Here is a 23,964-nt window from a genome sequence, read left to right as displayed (position 1 = left end):
AGACAGGTCTTCATGGGTCGTTTAGTAACAAAAACACTAACACAGAGTTTTTATGAATTTGTCTTAAAGATTGAGCCAGATTTATAGAACAATGTGTTCTAATGTATTTTAAATCTATTCCAAATCTTTGTGACAGATTCATGAAACATTGTATAAGTGTTTCAGTTGTCAAACAACAGACCATGGTACTTATTTATTGCAAAGAGATTTTATCTTGGCAAGCTATGTCATTAATATGGACAGGGTATCTTCTTGGAGTTGGCTTATAGAGGCTCTAATCTGATAAATTCATACAACCAAACTTGTACTTGTTTTGAAGATCTTTTCACACCTTTGATCCAAACTTGGTTTTGTGAATACTTGGTTAAAACTCAGTTTTGTAAGTTTGGTTTGGACGTTTGGATGGCAAATGAAACGCTTGGTTCTGACAAAAATAACTCTTTCAGGCCCTTCATGAAAGGCATGTTTTAGCCAAACCCAGTTTTAATATCATCCAAGTATTATTGAAATGGTGTTTTGGGGCAAAACCAAATTATGTCTCTCAAAACCAGGATTTAGGTTGTAATCCAAACACTCCCTTAGAGGTTGAGGGGGTGTTTGGATAACAACCTAAAACCACAATCTCTTTATGCAAGCCAAACCAGATTCCATATGACAACAATTTTACAACTTTTCTTACAAAGAAGCATTACAGCTCGAACAAGTCAAGCATACAACTAGGAGAAAATTCCTCACCAAGAAGTTTGCAGACCAAACAATGTAGCTTATCATATTATGACAAAGCGATATGACATTAGGATGATCAACTTAGGCTGATCAATCCAAAACAAGGGCCTGGACTTTTTTAACTTGAAATAAATTTAAATACGAGTGAGTGCAGGTATACAAGTGAAACATAGAAAAGGGAATATATTAAATTAATTATTTTAATTTAATTATAAAAATTGCAGCTCTTAGAACATTCTAAAGTTTATAGTAAAAAAATCAATATTTTTAATAAGATAACTTGAACCTAGGGCTGCCACGAGCCGAGACGAGCCGGAGCTTGGCCAGCTCCAGCTCAACTCGGCTCAAAAAACTTGAGTGCGAGCTCGGCTCAAACTCCAGTCGAGCTTTTTACAGCAAGCTCGAGATCAACTCAACTACACAAATTGGAGCTCGAACTCGACTCGTTTAAGTCGTTTAGACTTAACTCGTTCGACATTAACCCATATGTGCATTAACTCGTTTAACTTGTATAAGTGTTAACTCATGTAACTCGTGTAACTTGTGAAAATTTGTTTTTACTCTGAAAGTTAAAACTAGTGAACCGGTTTTGGCAGTATAATATAGAGTACCGGTTTGCGAGTCAAATCGAATATAAACAAGTATAGTTCCTAAAACTCAAACTCGACTCATTTATCATTTTGAGTGTATTTGTAAGCTCGAACTCAGCTCGTTTATAAACAAGTTAAGCACAAGCCGAGCTTTCTTGGGTGAGCTCGAGTCGGCCAGCTCTACTTAAAGTTAAACAGGTGTTAAATTAGTAATCGTGAACATGTTACCAGATCGATCTTTTCGTTAAATCGTTTTTAACTTTGCTTTTTATTCCGACCAAGTAGCACATACCGGTACAACCAAGCAGAGGTATTCAATAATAAGGTACAAAAGTCGGTGTCTTTTAGTTGAGCAGCCCAGTTAAAAGGATTTTCCGTTTCTTTACTATCCTCCTGCATCGTAAGAGCGGTCTCATCTCTCTCTCTCTCTCGATGGCGAATAGCAACTTACCTCGAAGGATCATCAAGGTGAATATGTTATGCCTCGATCTCTTCTTTCCTTCTCTTTTGTCTTGTGTCGTTTGATTGGTTTGCGAAGTTCCATCTTGTCATGTTCGATTCCCCGCCGATCCTGTGATTACTTCGGCCTCTAGATTGGATTTTGAGGTTCGAGTTCCTTTCTAATCTGTTTTTTTTTTTGGTTTCCTTTGCAGGAAACTCAGCGTCTTCTCAGCGAGCCAGGTATCGTTGTGTGCTTTTATTGATGGTCTTCTTCGTTTGCCTTGTTGTTTTTGGGTTATACTCTTCATTGCAGAAATAGGATCCATGCCGATCTTTTCTTCTTATGCTTTTCCGACCTCCTCCAGTTGATTCTCCTGGTCAAGTTGTTTATTTATTATTTGTGCATTTATTTGTCTCGTGGAACTTGTTTATTGATTGATTATGTTTGGATCGTGCTGCAAGTTAATCTCTCTCCCTCTCTCGATCAACACACACGCGCACGCTTCGCTTCTCAATGTCTTTATTGGACTGCCATTTTTAGACTCTGCGCCATCTGTTTTAACTATTGTGGCAATTGCACGAAAAGGCATATGTTGGTAAAGATACATTGATGAATTAATAACTACTAACATTGTCCGTAACCATGATGGCAAGTTGATACCAAATTGAACATATTGTAAATGTACTGCAATTGTTGTTCAATAGTCCTTTACTTCTTTATGAGTGGATTTGACTTTGACAAGTTATGACAATGAAACAATTTGGAACTGGATATGTTCCTTTTTGTTTCTTGTAGCTGTTGAATATGCAACTTGACTTGTAACTAATCTTCCTGCCTTGAAATAGATACTGGATAAGGAGCTTGTGATGGCTTATGTTTCACTGGATACGCTTTTCTCCAAATACGAAATAGTCTCCAAGTTATTGTAACATAATAATGCATATTCTCCTACATTAATGAAAACATGGACTTCTTTAATAAGTGCAATCCCTTGTGTTTCGATGCTTATGCTGCACCATGGGCTATCAGGCACCATGGGCTATCAGAAACCCAGCTTGCTTTGCTATAAGAAGATATTCTGCTTGATGGCAAGAGCCTGTTTCTCTTACAAGAACAGATTTAGGTATGGCTTGTGGTAATTTGGTTTGTAGGACGGTGTCCAGACCTTGAGATCATTGATTGAGTTTATTGGGAGGTTGTGATAGTCGTGACTGTGCGGCAATGTTCACAAGAATATTTAGAAATGCTAGCCCACCACAACTGCTTAACCTGTGTTGATTTTCCCTGGTTTTCTTTTCTTTTGCAATTTATGCTAGCTTGAATTTCTTCCCCATTCCATGCCACAGAACCTTTTATATGTTGTCCACTATCTTTGTGGTTGCTCTTATTTTTATTTCATGAAATTTTCGTTTTATGGAATCAGTACAAATGATCATTTTGTTTGATATGCTGTTTGAGTTGTAGTCATATAGAAATACTGAATGATTTCTTCGATATTTGCCTAATAGTGACATATAGTACACCTTCTGGTTTGTATTGTTCTGATTGTTTTAAATATGTAAATACAGCACCTGGGATTAGTGCATCTCCTTCGGAAGATAATATGAGATATTTTAATGTCATGATCCTTGGTCCAACCCAATCTCCTTATGAAGGTAAGCAAGGAATTTGTGATATTATACTGACTTTATCTCAACCTTATAATATCTATGTTATATGACCATACAATCAGTAAAAAAGTTTTTATTTGGTCTATGCTGCAGATGCAGGTGAAATAGACCTCACCATCTATGGAAACAGGCCTTCATATCATGTTTGAATGTAGCTTTTGATGTTGTATTTGTTGCCACATTTTTTTAGACACATAATGAACTCATGAAGACTCAGCTTTCTAATTGTTTGTTGGGTTCTTTCCCATTTGCTTTTCTTTTCCTGCACTTTCTGAAATTGCACCAAGTTCATTTGTTCATCAGGCTTTGAGGAATAGAAGAAAAATGTGTCACCCACATGATTTATTCTTTTGTGATTGCCTGAATGCACACATTGTCATTTGAAATTCCCAGCCTGGGCCTATGTTTTGTCCTAAATTCTCTGCAATGCTAGAGAAAAAGACGTGTTGAAAGAATTATCAAACAGTTTAAATGCCTACATATATTGATTTCAATAGAAAAGATTCAGTTCTTGTGTGAATCAAACTTTTCTATCCTAGTGGCATAAGAAGATAACTTCTATGTTTGTTTCTTGAGCTTCCTCATGGACCTCACCAATTAATCTAGGTTTACAGATTCATCAATGGACCTTTTTTTGCTTTGATGCATAGATGTGGCACATATCATTGCGACATGGGTGCAGCCTTCACCTAAACAAGAAAGGGAGAAAGAAAAAAAGAAAACAGAGGGGAAGGTAGAGGAGGAGGAGGAAGGAGGAAGGAGGGAGTAGGGAGTAAGAAGAAGTGGATAAGAGGGAAAGAGAAGATATTTGGCGGCAGAAGAGGAGAATGCAGACAGCCATATGCAGGATGGGGGTTTTACAAACCTTTTTCTAAACCTCCTTATTATTATCATTTCTGAAAAAGCTCATTTCTTTTTATTTTCTTACCATCCGACTTTTCAAATTCTCTTTCCGAAGTGCTGCACCAGAACTTGCATCTGCACCCGTGTGACATAATCTTTCAGTGAAGGTGAAGCTGGCTGCATGAAGTGCTGTCTGGGAACTACTAGCTGACACATTAATATATATATATATATATATATATGCTGTCTGGGAACTACTAGCTGACACATTAATATATATATATATATATATATATATATAAAGGGAGGGGGGAGAGAGAGAGAGAGAGAGAGAATGATTATTTGATGAGGTTTTAGAAGCAAACCACATGATCACACTGTTGCACCTCCTGGCTGTAAGACTTTATCCTAAGTGACATGAACCTAGCAAAGTAACTACCTCACCCAGGTTGACTTGTTGCGGTTTTGGGTGCACTGGAAAACCAAGGTAAAATAAATTGGGTGTAGTGAGTTGCACTGGACTTCTTTGATCCAATTTGGTGTGCATTACAAATATTTTTGTATGGACAATTAAGAAACTGGGGCCCAGTCAACTTCATCCAAGTCCACAAATTTAAGAAAAAAGTGAAAAGGATTGGTTCAAGTTTTTGCCACCCTCAACCCCTCCCTCTCTATCTCTCTGCTGATCGAAGGTATCCTCTCTCTCTAGGCATGGAACATAGTCTGCATCTCTCTCTCCCCCTATATATATATATATATCATGATAAAATTAAAATAAAAAAATTCAAGGCAACAATGCATCAGTCCTTTATATATAAGGTTCTAGGTGGATTGCGGATTTTTTTTATGATCACGTGGCTTGTTTTGAAGATTATTTCAATTAAAATAAATCTGTTTTATGTGGTTAATTTGATCGTATTTTGATTAATACTGAATATGTTTTTCTATGTGAGTTCGTTCTGAACTTAAGTTGTACTTTGAACATTCAATGAATTGATGTGTCCACATTTTGGTAGTTTAATTTGTATAATAGCGTGATCCGTTAATGCTTTTGAATATATATATATATATATATATATATATATATATATAATGACAAGCATTTTATAGACATCTGGGGATGTCAAGTCTGGGCCATCCGATTGACAGCAGGGAAGGAGCTGCCAGGGCTCCTCCGTTCCTCCACCCATGATGGTTAGACGTAAGGGGGAGCCCCAGTGGCTCCCCTCTTGCAAGAGAGATTGTGAGCAAGAGAGAGGGAGGAAGGAGAGGTATTGGGAGAGCGAAGGAGAGGGAGAGAGAGAGATGGGTGATCTAAGCCATCTGATTCTAGATCAAACAGCTCAGATCTGATGTCCCTGAGTGTATAAAAAGGTTAAGAGACACCATTCAAGGACTCATATATCTATCTATCTATCTAATTCTCTAGCCTCTCACACACATAGCTAAATGCATTGCTTGGTGTGAGAGGCATGAGCATCTGGATGGCTGGAGAAACGTGAGCCCCACACAAGAGCAGCAGACAGTTTTCCTGGTTTGCTTGATTTTAGAGGTGGATGAATGCATAAAAAATAGTTGTGAATGGTGGTCATGATGGGAGTGTAAAACCTTGAGAATGGGCAATGCTTCACTTTGTCGGAATTGTTAATTGGACAATTGGCTAAGTGGAAACTAGCCTCAGGAAGCTTACAAGAGAGCCTGACATGTGATCGGGGACGCGCTGAGGCTCTTTTTGATTCTTGCCCACTGGGTGCTCATGATGTATGAAATGTTGGTCAATAAGCAGTAGGCATGGATGACTGTGCACATTTCCTACTGGAATTGTGACAAGGTAGGGAGGTGCACAGGCATACAAAGGATTAACTAAACAAAATTTTTATTTCCAATCTTCGATGCCATTCATCTGATTTCGCGGACCGTGCTCCACCCCGGTGATCTCCGTCCGCCTCGACTTTGCTCAGTTTCATCGGCATTGGTACCGCCACATCTTGGTGGCCTATAGTCCTGATGAGTCCTCACCTTTTTGGTATGGATCAAAGCATTGAATTTTTGGTCAAACAAGTACTAATTGCATTTTGTTGTACAATTCTTTTTTATAGGCTAACATTCAACTTAAACTTGAACATAAAGAGAGCAAATTTGAACTTCCTAGCTATGTCCACAAATCAAAACCATTTAAATCTAAATCAAATCTGCTAATGGAAACTTAACTTCTAGGACAGCAATTTGAATGAACCAATTATGGAGCCGCACATGCCGCAGGTTGCCCTTTTTCCACTTTGTCCTGCTTTGCGAGATGATCCCTGTTAGGAAAGTCAATAATTTCGACCATCTCATGGTGAGTATGGTATCCTCTTTGGTTTGCCTTTGTTCTTTTGGATTCCAGGTGTGACCTATCTTTCGTCTTCATATGTTTGTCTCTAGTGGCTGCTCATCACCATTAGATGTGCAAGAGGCTGCAGACTTCATGATCAGATCCTTGTGGCAACTCGAGGTCCTCATGAAAACTTGCAATTCCCTTTCTCATGTATAGTTGTAAATGATGGCCCATACGGCCCATGCACATGAGCCAATGATTTGACATGGCTCTAATCGAAACTTATGACTTGAATTGATGCGGAAATGAAATTCATGGTCCTTGCTGTATGCATGGTGAATTTCTCTTCCAAAACCAGTGGCACACTTGAGTGGCTGGACTGGATGGCATCATGACAGGCTGAGGTGAGATGGACCAGGTATGGCAGGGAGTTTTGAGAACCGAAATGCTCCATGTGCTGAACTAGGTTTTGATTAATCGTGATTCACATCCTATGTCTCACATTGTAGGTTTTATGAGTTGCTTGAAGCCAAGGTCCTGGACCATGATTCAGACCTAAGCTTGTGGTGCAGATGAGGCCTAGGCAGGATCACATCAATAAGCTCCCTAGGCACAGGGGTGGTGCCTGGATTGGCTAGTGGAGTAATATTGTTTCTAGACGGCTGCCTAAGTGGCTAACCTTCAAGCTATTTTTCTTTTCTTAACTCTTAAGTATGAGTGAGTTAAAAAGTTATGATTTAATTTGAAAGTATTCTAGCATTATTGTCTTGATATTGCAGTTTCTTTTGGATAGAATAGTATGTCAGTATGTCTCGCATTGTAGGTTTTATGAGTTGCTTGAAGCCAAGGTCCTAGACCATGATTCAGACCCAAGCTTCTGGTGCAGATGAGGCCTAGGCAGGATCACATCAATAAACTCCCTAGGCACAAGTGTGGTGCCTGGATTTGCTAGTGGAGTAATACTGTTTCTAGACGGCTGCCTAAGTGGCTAACCCTCAAGCTATTTTTCTTTTCTTAAGTCTTAAGTATGAGTGAGTTAAAAAGTTATGATTTAATTTGAAAGTATTTTAGCATTATTGTCTTGATATTGCAGTTTCTTTTGGATAGAATAGTATGCCTCGCATTGTAAGTTTTATAAGTTGCTTGAAGCCAAGGTCCTGGACCATGATTCAGACCCAAGCTTGTGGTGCAGATGAGGCCTAGGCAGGATCACATCGATAAGCTCTCTAGGCACAAGTGTGGTGCCTGGATTGGCTAGTGGAGTGATATTGTTTCTAGACGGCTGCCTAAGTGGCTAACCCTCAAGCTATTTTTCTTTTCTTAACTCTCAAGTATGAGTGAGTTAAAAAGTTTTGATTTAATTTGAAAGTATTCTAGCATTATTGTCTTGATATTACAGTTTCTTTTGGACAGAATAGTGTCATGAGAATTCCTTTTTTAATGATTTGGCTGTTGCATGACTACAATCTTGCCTGTCATATGTGCTCGCCTAGGTGGTTGCCGCAACATAGGTGACAAACCTTGCTAGTTGATTGGGAAATCACCCAATTCATCTTGGATCACCAAGGGACTGGGTCAGGAGTCAACTACTAATCCAAATGCAACTAGGATCTAAAATTGGCTTACAAAAGATTTATCAAGTCACTAGTGTTTTTTTTTATCTTTCCCACATGCTCATGGAATATGTCTCTGCCAAATTGACTTGATTTATACATACTTTATTGCTCAGGTGGTGTTTTCAAGTTGGAGTTATTCTTGCCAGAAGAGTACCCAATGGCTGCTCCAAAGGTATGAATATATATCAAATAGTCTATATCTAGTGTCCTTCTATGCTTTATCTTTTCTTTTTCATTTGGTTGAGGTTTCAAGCCTTGAAGACTGGTGATGCTTTGTAGCTGTATGAAAGCTGGAATATCCCCAATCTTAAGGGGAAGTTTGGTTGCTTATTGATTATATAAATAGATCCATACCTCCAGCCAATTTGGTTTTGGGAGAATCTCTGGTTCAGACATCAGGTTGGCAATTGTGATGAAAGTGGAATCTTTATGCACCAATAAATGGATAAACTATAGATGGATGTGACAACTTGTGTGAGTTTAATTTGATAGGAGGAGAAATTATCTATCTGAGCTAAGGTGATAATTTCGATAAAAATGGAGTTGTCAAACACCATTGAATGTAATGGGGATCCTTATTTCCTAATCCTGTCCTTGTAAGAATATTTGCTGGAAAAAGTCTGATGATGCTTCCAAGAACATAACTGTGAAGGAAAATCGCTGAAGAGAGTATGTAGGTGGTGATAGGGGTGGGAGATTTCTTTTGCTGGAGTTGCAGTACAGTGAGATGGTGAATTTTTTTTTTCTATGGTGGTTGAGGATGTACAGTAAGTGAAAATGATGTAAAAAAGATTTAAAAGATGATTTTCTCATACTCTAATAGTGTTTCATACGTGAAAATTTTGAGAGTGTCATGGTTATGTTGGAAGAAAAACAATATAAATAATTGCAAAGTGAACTTTTCAATTGCTGTTGATCTCTTTCCATCATTGGTCTGTGCAGTTACTAAGGGTGCTGTCTTATGAATTCTTTTATCCTGCACTGGATAATCTTGATTGGATATACAACATGAATCAGATTAGAGTCTTAGATCGTGTTTTTAGGATATTGTTTGTCAACCCATCTACTAGTTTACTGACTAGTCAACCATTGGGTGGCAAGTCAAGGATTAGTCATTGATCAACTAGTCCTTATGTTAGGCAAGTTGCATTTTTTTTTCTTTTCTAGACTTTTCTAGGAAATAGCTTTAGAAAATATTGTTGATCCAAACTCTACCTGTTTTTGTTTTCATTTTTTCTACTTAACTTATATATATATATATATATATATATATATATATATATGTGTGTGTGTGTGTGTGTGTGTGTGTGTGTGTTACTGCCACAGATACCACGAGATTTTTAAAAATCTCGTGATATTTACAAGAAAAACAAGTAACATAAAAAAATGGGAAAACCTTACGAGATTTTGAAAATCTCTGCAAAAATGAAAATTTTGTGATTTTTATCTGTTTTTTCCCTTTTTTGCAATTATTAGTTTCTCATTTGTTTTATTTCTCTCTGATTTTAGGTTTTTTCATTTTTTAAAATCTGCCTGAGATGTTTCCTGAAATTTTATTGAGAAAAACAACTTTCTTAAAAAATACCTGAGACAAACCTTGCCAATATTATCCTAAGTACGTATTTGTGACAAAAGGTATGTATTTATGTGTATATGTATGTGTAGTGGATTCACGTCATACTTTATTTATGTCTTTTGTTACGTTTAGCATTTTATTTACTGTCTCATTGATTATATTTTAGACACTTATGCTATGTTTGGATGAAGGGAAAGAGAGGGAAACAAATGCATGGAAGGGAAAGGAAAGGGAAGGGAAGGGAATGGGGAGGGAAAGGAGAAGAAAGGAAAGGGAAGGAACGTCCATTCCTTTCCCTCCCAATCTCTCCATTTTCGGAGGGATTGGAATTACATTAAAATATCATTTCCTTCCCCTCCCAATCTCCCTATTTTCGGAGGGATTGAAATTACATTAAAAAATCATTTCCTTCCCCTCCATTTCCTTTCCTTTCCTTTGCATCCTTTCCTTTCCTTTGCATCCAAACACAGTTATTAGCTTTTCCTTTCCCTCCTTATTGATTAGTCATCCAAACACAGGAAAGGCCTTTCTTTCCATTCGTTTCCCTCTCTCTCTCCCTCCCCTTCCATCCAAACGGGCTGTTAGTTGGAGTGACTGAGACTGACAAATCCTGACTAGTCGTTTTTAGGGGCTTGGATGTTTGGCTGATCCATTTCTATTTTTTATGTTGACTAATTATTTTATCCTGTAACATGATAGATTCTGGCTTATCTCTGGCCTTGTGAATGTATCCGACTGCCGCTGATTTATTTTCTCTGTCTCTGGTTTCTTGCAATATATATAGAAAAATATATACTGCTTTCATATTACTTTTCTTGCAAGCTTTCATCTCTTTGCACTTCTTGAGAGGAGATTTCTGTTTGAACAGGTTCGCTTCCTTACCAAGATATACCACCCAAATATTGACAAGGCAAGCAATTTCTTCCCTTATGTCGGTAATGCAAGTGTTCATATGTTGAATATAGTTTTTGTGTAACAAGGTTTGTTGTTGCAGCTTGGTCGGATATGTCTAGACATCCTGAAAGACAAATGGAGTCCAGCCCTCCAGATACGAACAGTATTGTTGAGGTGATTTTCTTCCTCTGGTACTTCCAATGCTACCATTGTCATGCATATACAGTAAAATGTGAAATTTATGGGGCTCTTTATTCTCCTCCCAGTATTCAGGCATTGTTGAGTGCTCCTAATCCTGATGATCCATTGTCAGACAACATTGCTAAGCATTGGAAAACAAATGAACCAGAAGCAGTAGAAACAGGTACTTGGTTGATTGCATTTCACTCTTGATTTTCTTTCGTCTGAAGCATCTATATGATATGCTAATTTACCTAACTTCTTTTCTTCAATCAAAGCAAAAAGGTACAAGTTGGATGTAGCTGTGCTTGCTGTCCAATCATCTTAAATAACTGTATAGGTTGCACCTTCTATGAATACAATTTTATTTAGAGTATAAACCTTGTTGGACCTGAATGGTCGTTGTGCTATATCATACACTTAACTGCATTAAGCTCAGGTATTTAGGTCTTGAATCAGAGCGGGATTGGATTCAAGACCATCAAATCCATTTGGGCAGATTCCTGTGGTTGTAATTTGGGACATTGACCTCCATGTTTACCTTTCTGGTAATCTGTTTTCTTCGTGGTATCATAATGACATATTCATGTGAAAGCTTGCTAAAGTATGCATATAACATGTGCATTTGTATCCACCTGCATAAACAGACAATATCTGCTGCCTAACCTCATTTTGCCTGTCATGATTTTTTGTCCTGCCCGGAGAATTGAATTTGAGACCCTTGAGCACGTTTGAGTGCCACACTTCTCTTTCTTATATCGTAGGAGCTCCACACCATAAACAAAGGTTCATCAAACTAAGCATCTCGGTTCAGATCTTTAGACTGAGCTAAAATCTAAGTAACACGAACTCCTCAAAAGCATGTGAGTTGGCACAACTTGGGTGGGGGTGCAGGCGTGGCTAAGGGAATTTGCTTTCTCTTTTGTTGAATCATTGGTAAAATATCATAGCTTGTTAATTAGTTGTGCCAGACCCATGTTTTTTTGAAAAATGCCACACTCACACCTGAATCCGAGCCAGCTCCCTGCACCTGTGTGGCATATCTTAAAATCAATATTTTTTCTGTTGACTTAAGAAGGGGTCCGAGGGTTCTCAGGTAATATCAGATCTGAGATTATCAAACTCAAGTTTGAAGGAGACCAAAACTTATGGTGGGTGGGTTTGTCTCTTAGCTTTAAGATGTATAGTCTGCCTCAACACAGACTGCCTAAGAAGTAAGAACCAAAAGGATGAGGAAGAAGAACTGCTGCTCATACACCTTAATTTTTCATTTGTACAGCCAAGGAGTGGACTCGCCTGTATGCCACTGGAGCGTGAAGGTTCATGTGGCAGACGGTGTTCTAATATGGCTGCTACGTTGTATTTTCATGTTCGAGGGGAAGTGTAGAAAATAGATGACAGAAGATTGCTGCTGTTGGAACTGTCAAGGTTAACCCTCTCGAAATGTTACTCAGCTTAATTTGATCCTCCCTTTCCTTAATGGGGACAGGGGATCTGTATGTTCTGGTCAGGTGTTTGTAGTTTCTCCTTTTCCTGGTGAATGATGATACTTAGCTTGCTTCTATATTTCATTTTCTTTCAATCAAACTATATGTCAGTCTCTCTCTCTCTCTCTCTCTCTTTCTTTTTCGTTCATGCAATTTGCCTTGAGGTATTTGTTGCATGCAGATTGGGGGGAAGGGGGTTGTTGGAACCATCAATTTCTCGACGATAACAGTCTATTGGCGCCTTTACTTTCTTTCCTTCTCCTAAAGTCATTCTGACAAGTGGAGGAAATAGAAACCCATTTTTGTTGTACAAAGCAAAATATCAAATTATGTTGTAAAATACCAAATTATGTGGGTGAAAATTCTCTTCCCTTTTGTGTTCTTATGTGAGTAATTCGTTTTGTATATCTACCAATCACATGGCAAGCTTTGAAGTGCCAAGTACTTAAAATCAAGCTGAAAATTAATGCTAGAGCATGGTTTGACGAAGGGTTGGAGTTTTAATTTTTTCCCCAATGGGCCATGAATAATGTACGATCTTTTGGCTCTTCTATATCAACGTGTGGTTAGATGCAAACGTTAGTACCCCAATAACGTGTTCTCTAGGGTCCAAGTTTATCAAACATGAGATACTGTTCACACCCCATGGTCCACATGAAGCAAAGTCTGAACTAGGTGTCGACACCCGGTTTTGGAACAGACTAATTTGGACAAACCGTTCTTAAATGTCTCGTTTTGTAAATGGAAAGTGTTTTATGAATATCTGGATTTGAATCTATATTAGCCCACCTCAAGCTGAAAATGTTCTCTTTCTCAAGCTAATAAGGTAGGACTTCTTCAGTGGATTTTTTTTTTTGAGCTTCTTGTTTTCTTTGATTCTAGAAGCCTGAGGTAGAGCGATCATTGGTAGCATGACCTCGCAACAATTTTTAGAGGGCATCTATTAAGAAGAACCGTGTGTTATTTAAATACATGTTCCTAGATTGCAATCATGGATATCGTTTTTAGATTTAATAATCAAATGCTAGACATAATCACATCTTGTTTTCTGGAAAAGAACATGGTAATTTTTGAAAAATGCATTATAAGAACTTGTGTTAAATACACAATGTTCTTTTATCAAACACCCCCTAAAATTGCAGATATTGCACCATGCATGTGATTGAGGGAAAGGAAGAGAACAAATCAATCCAGGCTAAGTCCCTGATTCAAGTGAATCTAGGCTGAGTTGGCATTCCAGTGGGGCCATTTGCCTATTAAACTTATAGGAATTCATTCAGGCGGCGTTCGATATATCCAGAATCGTGGAATTTAGAATCAAAATTCCCAGTTTTTAAAATATTGAAATTATTAAACAAATGGGTATTTTGTTTTCAGAATTAAGAAGCTAAAACCTGAAATTTTGATTCGTTTCCAGTTTGAGGAGAAATTATGATTTCTGGAATTTTCATTCTTGAATTAAAATTTCAAACCATCAAACGCCCCCTGAATGGAATTCCAGTTCAAGACTTACACGAGGTCATGAATATGAATATATATGGTTCTTCATGGAGGAGTGATATTTAACTATGAGAAGTCTATCAATGTATCACATAAAAGTCCAGCCACGCCTTCCAAAGTAATTTTATAATAGCATTTCAAACAATCACTTTTGACTAAGATTCCGAAAATACACACTCGCTTCCTGTGGTAGCTCAAATGAAAAATTTATGAAGTTCCCAGTTACCTACAATTTTAAACAATTTTAAACAGGAAACCATTTATGCCAACCTATTTTGAAAAATAAACCATCCAAGTCAGCCCACTAGAAGCCCCCCTTCTCAGGCCTTAAATGTCCATAAAACGTGAGGCTCAAGGAGCATCCCATCCTATTGCTTCCTCTTCATTCGAGCAAATCCTTCTCCTTATTGTCCTTAGTTTTAAATCTAATTTCTTTTAAGTTATGCTTTCAATTAGATTAGGAAATGGGGATTAGGCATGCCTCTTCGTCTCTTTTCTTCTTTACTTATGATTACATGTTTAATTTCTTCTAATTATGCATAGACTAGGTTAGATTTAACTTGTCAATTGGGAATCATGAGGTTTAGGTATGCCGCATCTCTCTCTCTCTCTCTCTCTCTCTCTCTTAGTTATTTGCTTTTGTGCATTTTATTTAGTTTAGTTCTAGCCTTTAGTTTGTTTAGGTAATCACATTTTCCACACACCAAGCTGAGTTCCAGGTTTCAAAGATAATCAATCCTTAAACCGTGATTCTAATCTTGGATTAAGGCATGACACTTTATCTTCTAAGCTTAATTGAGTTTCAGTTAGATTGTTGGTGCATAAACTTTAATCATGCACTATGGGTCCCAAATAAACCCATATTATCTCTCATTAAGGCTTAAGTAGGATGGACATGGTACTACACCATAAGTTCTAACTTGGGTATCGAAAAAGTATAATCTTATTTGAAACCTCTTTCTAAATTGTATTTATTTTTCAAGGAGTTTTTTGCTAAAACACCTGTTCATAAACAAGTTTAACTTCACAAGCTTCGAAGGTCTGCATGAATAGGATGTCCTAAAACTTAGATTTACGTGAACCAAGATCCTAAAGATTAAAGCAACATCAACCCTATCCTAAACCGTTTAAATTACCCCTTTAAATGAACCTTAACACTCCAAAGCCATAAAACCCCCCCTCTACTTTTACCATTATCCTAGAAACTCTAAACCACAAACACTTCAATTAAATCAATATTTAAAATAATAGGTCATAAGCCTTAAACCATGCCCCATAAACCTCAAACTTTAAACCCAAAACACTTTACACCTAAAGAAACCTAAAAAGAACCCATTAAAATAGACCTAGAAAATCTAATTTTTAAATCCCTAACCCTATACCAAAACCTTAAATTTTTTAAAATCATAGACCCTTAACAAAACCTTAAAACCTTAGAACCTAAATGTCCATAACAAAGTATATATATATATATATATATTGATGATTAAAAATCCAGGGCATAAATTTGTGGTACAGGATCCAAAAGGTTGTGAAAATATTATTTTTGTGTTGGACATTAAACGTCAGATCTATTCATGTTAAAAGGAACTCCAAATCCAGATCTAATGAAATTTATATTCATTACACGCAACCATCATTTTTGTGGATCGGACATGATCATAATACAAACAATATGGACCAAATCTACAGATACTGGACCCATTAGAATCTACCACTCTCTGCAAACCCGCACAACAGAGTATGAACATGCCATCTGTGGCATGTAAACCAATTTTGCTTGGAGATCTCACTGCGATCCATATGCAACACCTTGCCTGGATTTGTTAATCGGGTTCCGTAAGAATACGTTGAGCTCCATAGAACAGGTTCGAGCTCAACTCGCTAAATACGTAATCTTAGGACCTACCATTTGCTAGGGATTTTTCCTCGATTGCAGAGAGAGAATGTGATAACTCAATGAAGTACTATTAGATGGTTCCTTGATTTGAAACCAAGTCAACTTGGTGTGAACCTGGTCCACATTAATTGGGGCCATGATGAATTAGCGACGATTACTAACGCACACAAAACTTTTCAACCTTTTCTTAGTATCTTGATATTTTTTCTTCTCCGTCTTCCTCATTATTCAATACCTTTATAATTGCTGCTACTTGCTGCCTCCTTAATACCATCGTGTTCGCCTCAGGCTCCCATTACTGAACGACGAAGTGGGAAAGCAAAAAAATGACGAAGCAGATTCTCGTTGTTCAAGACTGATCATCCTTCGCCAAGTCCGGCCGCCGGGTGGGTGGCGATGTTGAGGCCGGGCTTGGCGAAGGATGATCCGTCTTGAACAAAGAGAATCTGCTTCGTCATTTTTTGCTTCCCCACTTCGTCGTTCAATAATGGGAGCCTGATGCGAAGACGATGATATTAAGCAGGCAGCAAATAGCAGCAATTGTAAAGGTACTGAATAATGAGGAAGACAGGTGATATGCGCAAGGCTAAAGTTTGACGCTGATTCATACCTTGGGTGGTCATATTTATACCCTTCGGCCTTCAACTTGAGTGCCGTGTATATTACTATTTACAGTCTGAAAGACCACGAAAATCAAACTAAGAACACATCATTTGCGCGTTCCTCGGACCAACCAGCTCTCCTACATGCTTCGAGATAATAATGAGGAAGACGGAGCAGAGAAGAATATCAAGGAGTTAGAAGAAGGTTGGAAAGTTGTGTGTAGCGTAGTGTGTGTGTGTACATAATGGTGGATGAACAAGGCCATTGAGGACCAGAAATCTCGCATATCACGGGTGCAAATTGCAATCTCTGGGAATTAATCCTCTCCGTTGTCTAATGAAATAGTCGTTTGTTCTGCAAAAATTAACGCAATCGATCAAGCCCCCATCATCCAACCAAGGAAAAAAAACTTAGCACATGAAGAGATTGACTAATTGGAGAGCACAACACCTTCACATGGCAATATAAAAATTAATATTTTTTGTGAGTTTGTGTAGGCAATTGCCTACACATGCCTCCGCTCCTGTTTCTTACCTTCACTTATTAAGTCATGACTGAACAATACGTTGACAATGAACAAAATGGTAGGCATACGCTTAGTTGTGGAGGTCATATATGGAGATTTCAGCCTTCTAAAATGTATGGTGGAATTCAACTTTGGATGGTTTTTGAGTGAAGCGATACATGATTTATAAAAACATGGCATGTGATACTTTGAAGGAATAAACTTATTTGGTAAGCCACAAACAAGGAAAAATTGAAAAAAAAAATCATTTTTATCCAAAGAATAGGGATTGTTTGCCTTATTTGGTAAACCAAAATCTTGTGATTTTAACTCATTTATCACTGTCATGGATGTCTCCTCTTTTAACTCTATTCATGAATCTTTCACCGGCAATGACAATCCAATCTTATCAAATTTTACCATGAAGATGGATGTAGGAAGGCAAAGTTTGGAAATTTTTGCTCTTCTTCTTTATTTTTCCTTGAAGAGAAATCTCAGTTAGGACTGTAGTGCTGCAGTGAGTAAATGCTATTAGGTGAGATCAAAAAATTATGATAGAGATATGATGGAAAACAATAAAATTCAAGTGCATGGTCTGAGTGGGCAAATCTTCTTCTGTTCCAACCCTACATTGTGGATAACATGCTGAACCAATTGGGCAGTATTTCCTCCACACCATCAAGTAGAACATCTATGGCAAGTCAATCTAAATATGTGTAATTCTACCGACAATGACCAAACAAAGAAAGTACCTGTTCTAGGCGAGCAGGGGAGTCCTAATGCTTGGCAGAGGGCCAAAGACATCATCCAATCTCTTGTCCCTCTAAAATATAGAGCCTACATTTTGTGCCTCGAGATACCGCCTCCATTGTGCTTCAACTTGTATATTGATGACCCTCCTTTTGCAGCACAAAAAGTTAATGGTCATGACATTGTAAAAGAAACATTGCTCTTGACACTCGAAATACAAACTGACTACCAACCAACCCCCACCGAAAGCCATTACACCAGCTTCCTGAGGGACAACCATGTTACTGGAAAACTCACTGAAGACCGGACATTCACCGTTTTGGGCCATCAATGCCATCAAAAACAGATTCATGACGTAGTTGTATCATCACCTTATAAACAGGCCCTTAGAGCATGAAACATAACTGCCATCCCCTCTGAAACCACTTCTGCTTAAGTTAATCTGCTTGGAACCTATAATTATACATTCTTTTACCAAATTTTCCATACAATAATAACTAAATTTACCCACTATTTGGGCGAGTCTGACCCATGATTTAGTAAATGGATGATCCTAGCTGATTCGAGCGACTCGAGATCTGGATCAGCGATTTTGCCAACTATGTTTTAAAGATGGCCCACTGCACCTCCTGTTAATACATAAGCCTGCTCATTCCCATCCCCCAATCCTGAGGGCAAGTAGCCTGGATTGCCACCACTCCTAAAAAAACTCTTTTTAAAAGTCATAACATGCCTCAAGAGTACTTTCTGTAGTACTCTTTCTTTCTCATCAACAACAATCATCCACACTTTCTTCTTATAATGATTTTTCTTAGCTATTGTATGAAAACAAAAACTTAGTATTTCTGCCTCCAAAATAATTCCTCTCCAATAATCAAGTTTGTTCTAGCTACTTTGCCTAACCAATTTTTCACACTCACATCATAAATTTGGACATTTTTTTGGATCATGTTCGATTATGATTGCAGAGCTTTAATTCTCTGATGCAAATGTCCAAAAGTAAATTTGTTCCACGCTGCCAAGTTTCTCCTCATCTTGTCCGTTTTCTTTAAAACTCTCGGCATCGGACACTCCCTAGATAGGCTGGCAGCAAACCAGATCAGCAAGATTTATAAAAGCCTCACTTCTCCGTCTTTCATTAGGATGAAGGTACACTCCATAAGCCATTGTAAATGTGAGGTTTAAGCATCTATGAAAACATTGAACTTGGATTCAGTAACGACAAACACAAATAACCTTCACAACCATATTAGAAGGCAGTTTCCCACACAGTCCCACACATCTTATTTATTTTCACATAGGTTGTTTTCAAGAATCTGTTTATTCATATATGTGTGCCCTTTAATTATTTTCTGAGTGCCCATAACCTTTTTATTATGTCTCTCATATTTTCTTCAATAAGTGCCCCTTGGCAAAAAATTTCAGGCTCAAGGGCATCATCTCACTATGATTCTTGCTCACAAATTTGTAACTGATAAATCAAATGAAATGCATACTCTATGTGACTCCTTTTCCATTTCTCGAATTTGCTTTCAGCAAGCATGGAGTGAAAAGTAAAAAATAGACCATGATTCAACTCATACTCTTGCTTTATGCTTTGTCCCTTCTCATGCTAAACAAGAAGAATGGAGAGAGGTAGAGATAGCAATCAAGTTTGGGAATGGCAGTGTAGATTAATGTTTTGCTCCATCAGAATTTACTCCTTTATGATGAAAATCAAGCCAATTTTGGAGTGTTAAATAATTTTAGAAGTTGGTTAGAGGTTTTCTAAAATTTTAGAAAGTTGGAAGGGTCCAACTTATTGTTTTCTTATTTCTAGTGGACTAATTTTGTAAAGTTGTTAATACCTCAATCTCTTTTAACATGAGTTAGGGTTACGTGAATGAAGAAAAGAATGTTTCCTCTCTCTCTCTCTCTCTCTCTCTCTCTCTCTCTCTCGTCCCTTTCTTCCTCCCATAATGAACATGGTATCAGAGTGACGACCATAGGGATTTAGGGTTCCACGCTCCTTCTCTCCTTTCCTCCTTTCTCATCTAGGGTTTCACATCAGAAAACCCTACTGCTTACAAAAGAAGCGATCAAACTGGTTGGTGAAAAGGGGCTAATCACGTTTAACATGTAGAGACGTGATTAGCACCCTGGTGTTGTTGTTGAAGATGTTAAGTTTCCAAAAAAAAAAAAAAAATCTGATGTCATTGTGAATGTTGCTATCGTGGAAGAAGGTCAGGCCATCAACAAGGGTATGCTGATCAAATCTGATGTCATTGTGCATGTTGCTGCTGTGGAAGAAGGTCAGGCCATCAACAAGGGTTTGCTGATCTGCTTGGTTGGGTGCTGCCTCGTGGATCTTCACATTTAGAGGTATGTTTATTGGAAGTGTTGAAATCATATGGAGGGGGAACATCTTTGAAGTCAAGTGGTGTAGATTGGTTTCAGATTTTTTTTAGGCAGCATCGTTGGAGTCAAGATTAGTTTCAGTTTGCCTTGTTTTCAGCATAGTTGACATTGAGTGGAGTTGTCCAACCTATGCATGCTTGCTGCCTAATATCTATATCTAATATTGCTGCTTGATATCTACATCTGACAATAGTTATCTATGCCTAAAACTAGCCTGCTATTCTCTGGTTGTGTTCATATTGCTGCACATCTGGTTGTGTTCATCTCGCTGCATTTCCTTTTTGGCTGTGATCCACATATTTTATAATTTTACTATGGCTAACAGCAGTAGGTTAGAAGGGCCTAATGAATATAAGATGGCGGGTAACTGCTCCTATGGAGCCACAATCAAACTTGATGGTTCGAATTATGAAATTTGGTCGAGGGTATTTATGATGTCTGTGGCTGGTCATAAGAAGAAATATATTCTTGAAGAGGATGAACCTCTTGAGAAAAAAGGAATATATGCTACTTGGGATGAAGATAATAACATTGTAATGTCATGGATCATGAACAGTGTAGAGTCTCGTATTGCTCCAACGATTGCATACTACACCAAAGCTAGAGATATGTGGTCTTTCCTAAACAAGACATATTCACATGCTACTAATGTTATTAAGATCTTGCAGTTGTAAGAACTTTGCAACATACGGCAAGGTGATCAAGACCTATCACAATATTTTGCTATGCTGACTGCTGCATATGAGCGGTTAAAAGCTCTTCGTCCATTGTGCAAGCATTGCTATGCATCTCATTTTGAAACTGGTATAGTGGCAAAATTTCTATCTGAGTTATCTTTAAAGCACTCTGTGGCAAAGTCTCAAATCCTCACAGGCAGTGATCTTCCAAACTTAGCAGACACATATAATAATAGGTTGTCACCTTGCTATCACTCTTTCTCAGCCTACACATGACACACCAGTCTTCACACTTGTGATATCAGGAGGAAGGGGTCATAGTTCTTTTACTGGCACGAGAGAACGTGGCATAGGTCGTGGTGCAGGACGCAGCAGATTTCAGTGCTCTTATTGTGGCAAGCTGGGTCATTTAGATGACTGATGTTGGGACAAACATCCTTATCTTCATTCTGCTGGGTCATCAAGGCGTGGCGGAGGGAGAACCATTATAGGAAATGAGCCTTCTTCGTCTAAAGCACCTTCCTCACAGGCTACAGCTTCTATGATTGAGCCCCCTAGCTCTGCTCCATCATACTCTCTCAACTTAAGTAAGGAGGAATATGATCTAGTTCTTGCTCAGAGGTCCTCCCCTGCATCTACCAGCATTGCTGCAGTAGAGTCGGCTTTCACTGTTGGTGCCCCTACCACTGACCCAGGTATGGTATGGATGATCGACTCATGAGCTTCCAGGCATTGTTGTAATCAGCCACATATGTTTCTATCATTAACCAGGTTCACTACACCACAACACGCCAGTTTGGCTGATGGCAAATTGTCACCTATTCTGGGAAAGCAGGGATATCTACCTCACATCTTTGGGCACCATTACCCATGCGCTATATGCTCCTAAAGTTCTTGTTAATTTGTTATCTGTTAAGCAATTGGCTAGAGACTTACTGTAGAGTCATTGTTTATTCTGGTTCATGTTCTTTTCAGGACTTACAAACTAGAAAGACGATTGGTGGCAGCCATGAATGGGAGGGACTCTACTTTCTCTCTACCCCAGTCAATGTTGCTGCATCATCATTCATATCGAAGCCGACTCATTTGCAGTGGCATCTCAGACTGGGTCATCCCTCTGTGTCCAAACTTTGTCGCATGTCTCTAGATATTCCTACATCAGAATCTTTCCTATGTGAAACATGCCAGTTAGGCAAGCATACACGTAGAAGTTTTACCTCGAGTCAGAGTCCATCTAGTCAGAGTCCTTTTGATCTACTTCATGTTGATGTTTGGGGTCCAAGTCAGGTTTTTTTTTTGTTCATGTTTCTGGTATTACCTTGTTTTGGTTGATGATTTTACCAGAGTCAGTTGAGTATTTTTGTTACGGGAAATGTATGAAGTCATTTGTGTTCTTCAGAGATTTATCAATAAAATAAAAACTCAGTTTGATTCCATTGTCAAAAATATTCGCACTGATAATGCTCTTGAATTTAAATCTTCTGTTCTATTTCGATTTTAGCCGATCATGGGATTCGACCACAATATACATGTCCCCACACGTCTCAACAAAATGGTGTCGCGGAATGTAAACATCACCAACTTATAAATGTGGCTCGTACCCTCATGTTACACACTCATATGCCCGCCTACTTTTGGGGTGATGCTATTCTTACAGTTTGTTATCTCACTAACTGATTGCCCTTGTCTGCCATTCAGGAACTCATCCCCATCCAATTACTATACCCAAATCGACCATTATTTCATATACCTCCCCAAGTATTTGCATGCACCTACTTTGCACACATCTTAGGCCCAAATAGAAACAAACTTGCTGCCCAGGCTATTAAGTGTGTGTTCATTGGTTATTCCGTCAATCAAAAAGGGTATCAGTGCTTTGATCCCCAAACCAAGAAAGAGATTGTCAGTGCAGATGTTAAATTCTTTGAGTCTTATCTACATTTTTTCACTTTGTGTTCTACCATGTATGAGCCTCCAGTTTCTATTCCTCTTCCTATTCACCCAATTTCACTTGAGTCTTTACCTTCTTTCCACTATCGTCTTGTGATCGTTTCCGTGATCCTCCACTTGTCTATACTTGTCGTCAAAGTCCATCTCCCAACCATCCACCAACATCTTCTCATGAGGTAAGTTCTACTGATAAGACTGACTCAGGTAGAAATGATGACCTCTCTACAGATGATCTACCAATCACCATTCGCAAGGGCCGACGACAGTGCACCATGCATCCGATCTCTAACTCTGTTTCTATGAATCATTTGAGTACAATTTGGTGCAGTTTGATCGAGCTATGTCTAGTCACACTATCCCATCGTCTCACCGTCAAGCCTTGTTAGATTCTCAGTGGAAGCAAGCTATGTAGGGGTGGGCATCGGGCCGGGCCGGTCCGACTCGGTAAGACCCAGCCCGGGCCAGCCCGTCGGGCTCGAAGCACGGGCCCGGGCCCGACCTGGCCCATTGGTGACCTAGCCGAGCGCCCCCGTGATGCAGCCGTCGCTGTTGCCGTTGCCGTCTCTGTAGCCGTCGCCGTCTCCGCAGCCGTCACCGTCTCCATCCCCGCAGCCTTCGCCTTTCCCGTTGCTGTCCTTGTCCAAGAGGGGAACCTGGGGAGCACGGTCTTGAGCATGCCGACCTTCATGTCGCCGAAGGAGGAGGAGGGGGAGCGGGAGACGGTAGGGGGAGTGAGACTTGGAGAAGGGGAGCGGGAGACGGAGGAGGAGCGGGACTTGGAGGCAGAGGAGTGGGAGACAGAGGAGGAGGGGGAGTGGGAGACGGAGGGGGAGCGGGAGGCAGAGGAGGAGGGGGAGTGGGAGGATGGAGGGGGAGCGGGAGGCAGAGGAGGAGGGGGAGTGGGAGAACGGGCCGCATTGGGCCGGGCCGACCCGTGTTGCGTCATCTGGCCCGGCCTGGACCCGGGCCCGACAGGGCCGAGTACCAAGTACCTGATGGCGGCCCAGCCCGACGCCTAGGCCTAAAGCTATGTAGGAAGAAATGGATGCTCTTCTCTCTCAGGAGACTTAGGACTTGGTGGATCCCCCATTAGATTGTGATGTTGTTGGCTCCAAATGAGTATTTATTATCAAATATCATTATGATGGATCCATCCAGCGATTCAAAGCATGCCTTGTTGCAAAAGGTTATACACAGACTTATGAGGTTGATTTCTTTGAGACATTTTCACCAGTGGCAAGGTTAGGTACTATTCGTCTAATTATCTCTCTCACAATTTAGCATGATTGGCCGCTTTTCCAACTTGATGTGAAAAATGCATTTCTATATCGAGATCTCTCT

General features: G+C 39.1%; 1 protein-coding gene and 1 long non-coding RNA gene across 2 annotated transcripts; both read left to right on the top strand.

The window, feature by feature from the left end:
- Positions 1–1,652: 1,652 nt before the first annotated feature.
- On the top strand, positions 1,653–12,441 carry LOC116260566 (ubiquitin-conjugating enzyme E2 36-like). Its single transcript, XM_031639022.2, has 8 exons — positions 1,653–1,784; positions 1,970–1,997; positions 3,327–3,413; positions 8,318–8,376; positions 10,649–10,690; positions 10,775–10,848; positions 10,941–11,038; positions 12,134–12,441. The coding sequence occupies exons 1-8, from the start codon at positions 1,749–1,751 to the stop codon at positions 12,169–12,171; spliced, it is 462 nt and encodes a 153-aa protein (XP_031494882.1). The 5' UTR covers positions 1,653–1,748; the 3' UTR covers positions 12,172–12,441.
- On the top strand, positions 3,420–7,299 carry LOC126410381 (uncharacterized). The gene is made up of 3 exons (XR_007574272.1): positions 3,420–6,609; positions 6,727–7,006; positions 7,098–7,299. It is a non-coding gene; the product is annotated as an uncharacterized LOC126410381 (long non-coding RNA).
- Positions 12,442–23,964: the final 11,523 nt, after the last annotated feature.

Source organism: Nymphaea colorata, chromosome 9, assembly GCF_008831285.2.
Source record: "Nymphaea colorata isolate Beijing-Zhang1983 chromosome 9, ASM883128v2, whole genome shotgun sequence".
Classification (NCBI taxonomy): domain Eukaryota; kingdom Viridiplantae; phylum Streptophyta; class Magnoliopsida; order Nymphaeales; family Nymphaeaceae; genus Nymphaea; species Nymphaea colorata.
The sequence above is the reverse complement of the archived record's forward strand: the minus strand, read 5'-3'. Positions and strand labels throughout refer to the sequence as shown.

Excerpts from the sequence above, each read along its gene's own strand:
- LOC116260566 (XM_031639022.2), top strand. The coding sequence starts at position 1,749 with ATGGCGAATAGCAACTTACCTCGAAGGATCATCAAG. Across the intron at positions 10,691-10,774 it reads ACCACCCAAATATTGACAAG|CTTGGTCGGATATGTCTAGA; the intron begins GCAAGCAATTTC and ends TTGTTGTTGCAG. Across the intron at positions 10,849-10,940 it reads ATACGAACAGTATTGTTGAG|TATTCAGGCATTGTTGAGTG; the intron begins GTGATTTTCTTC and ends TTCTCCTCCCAG.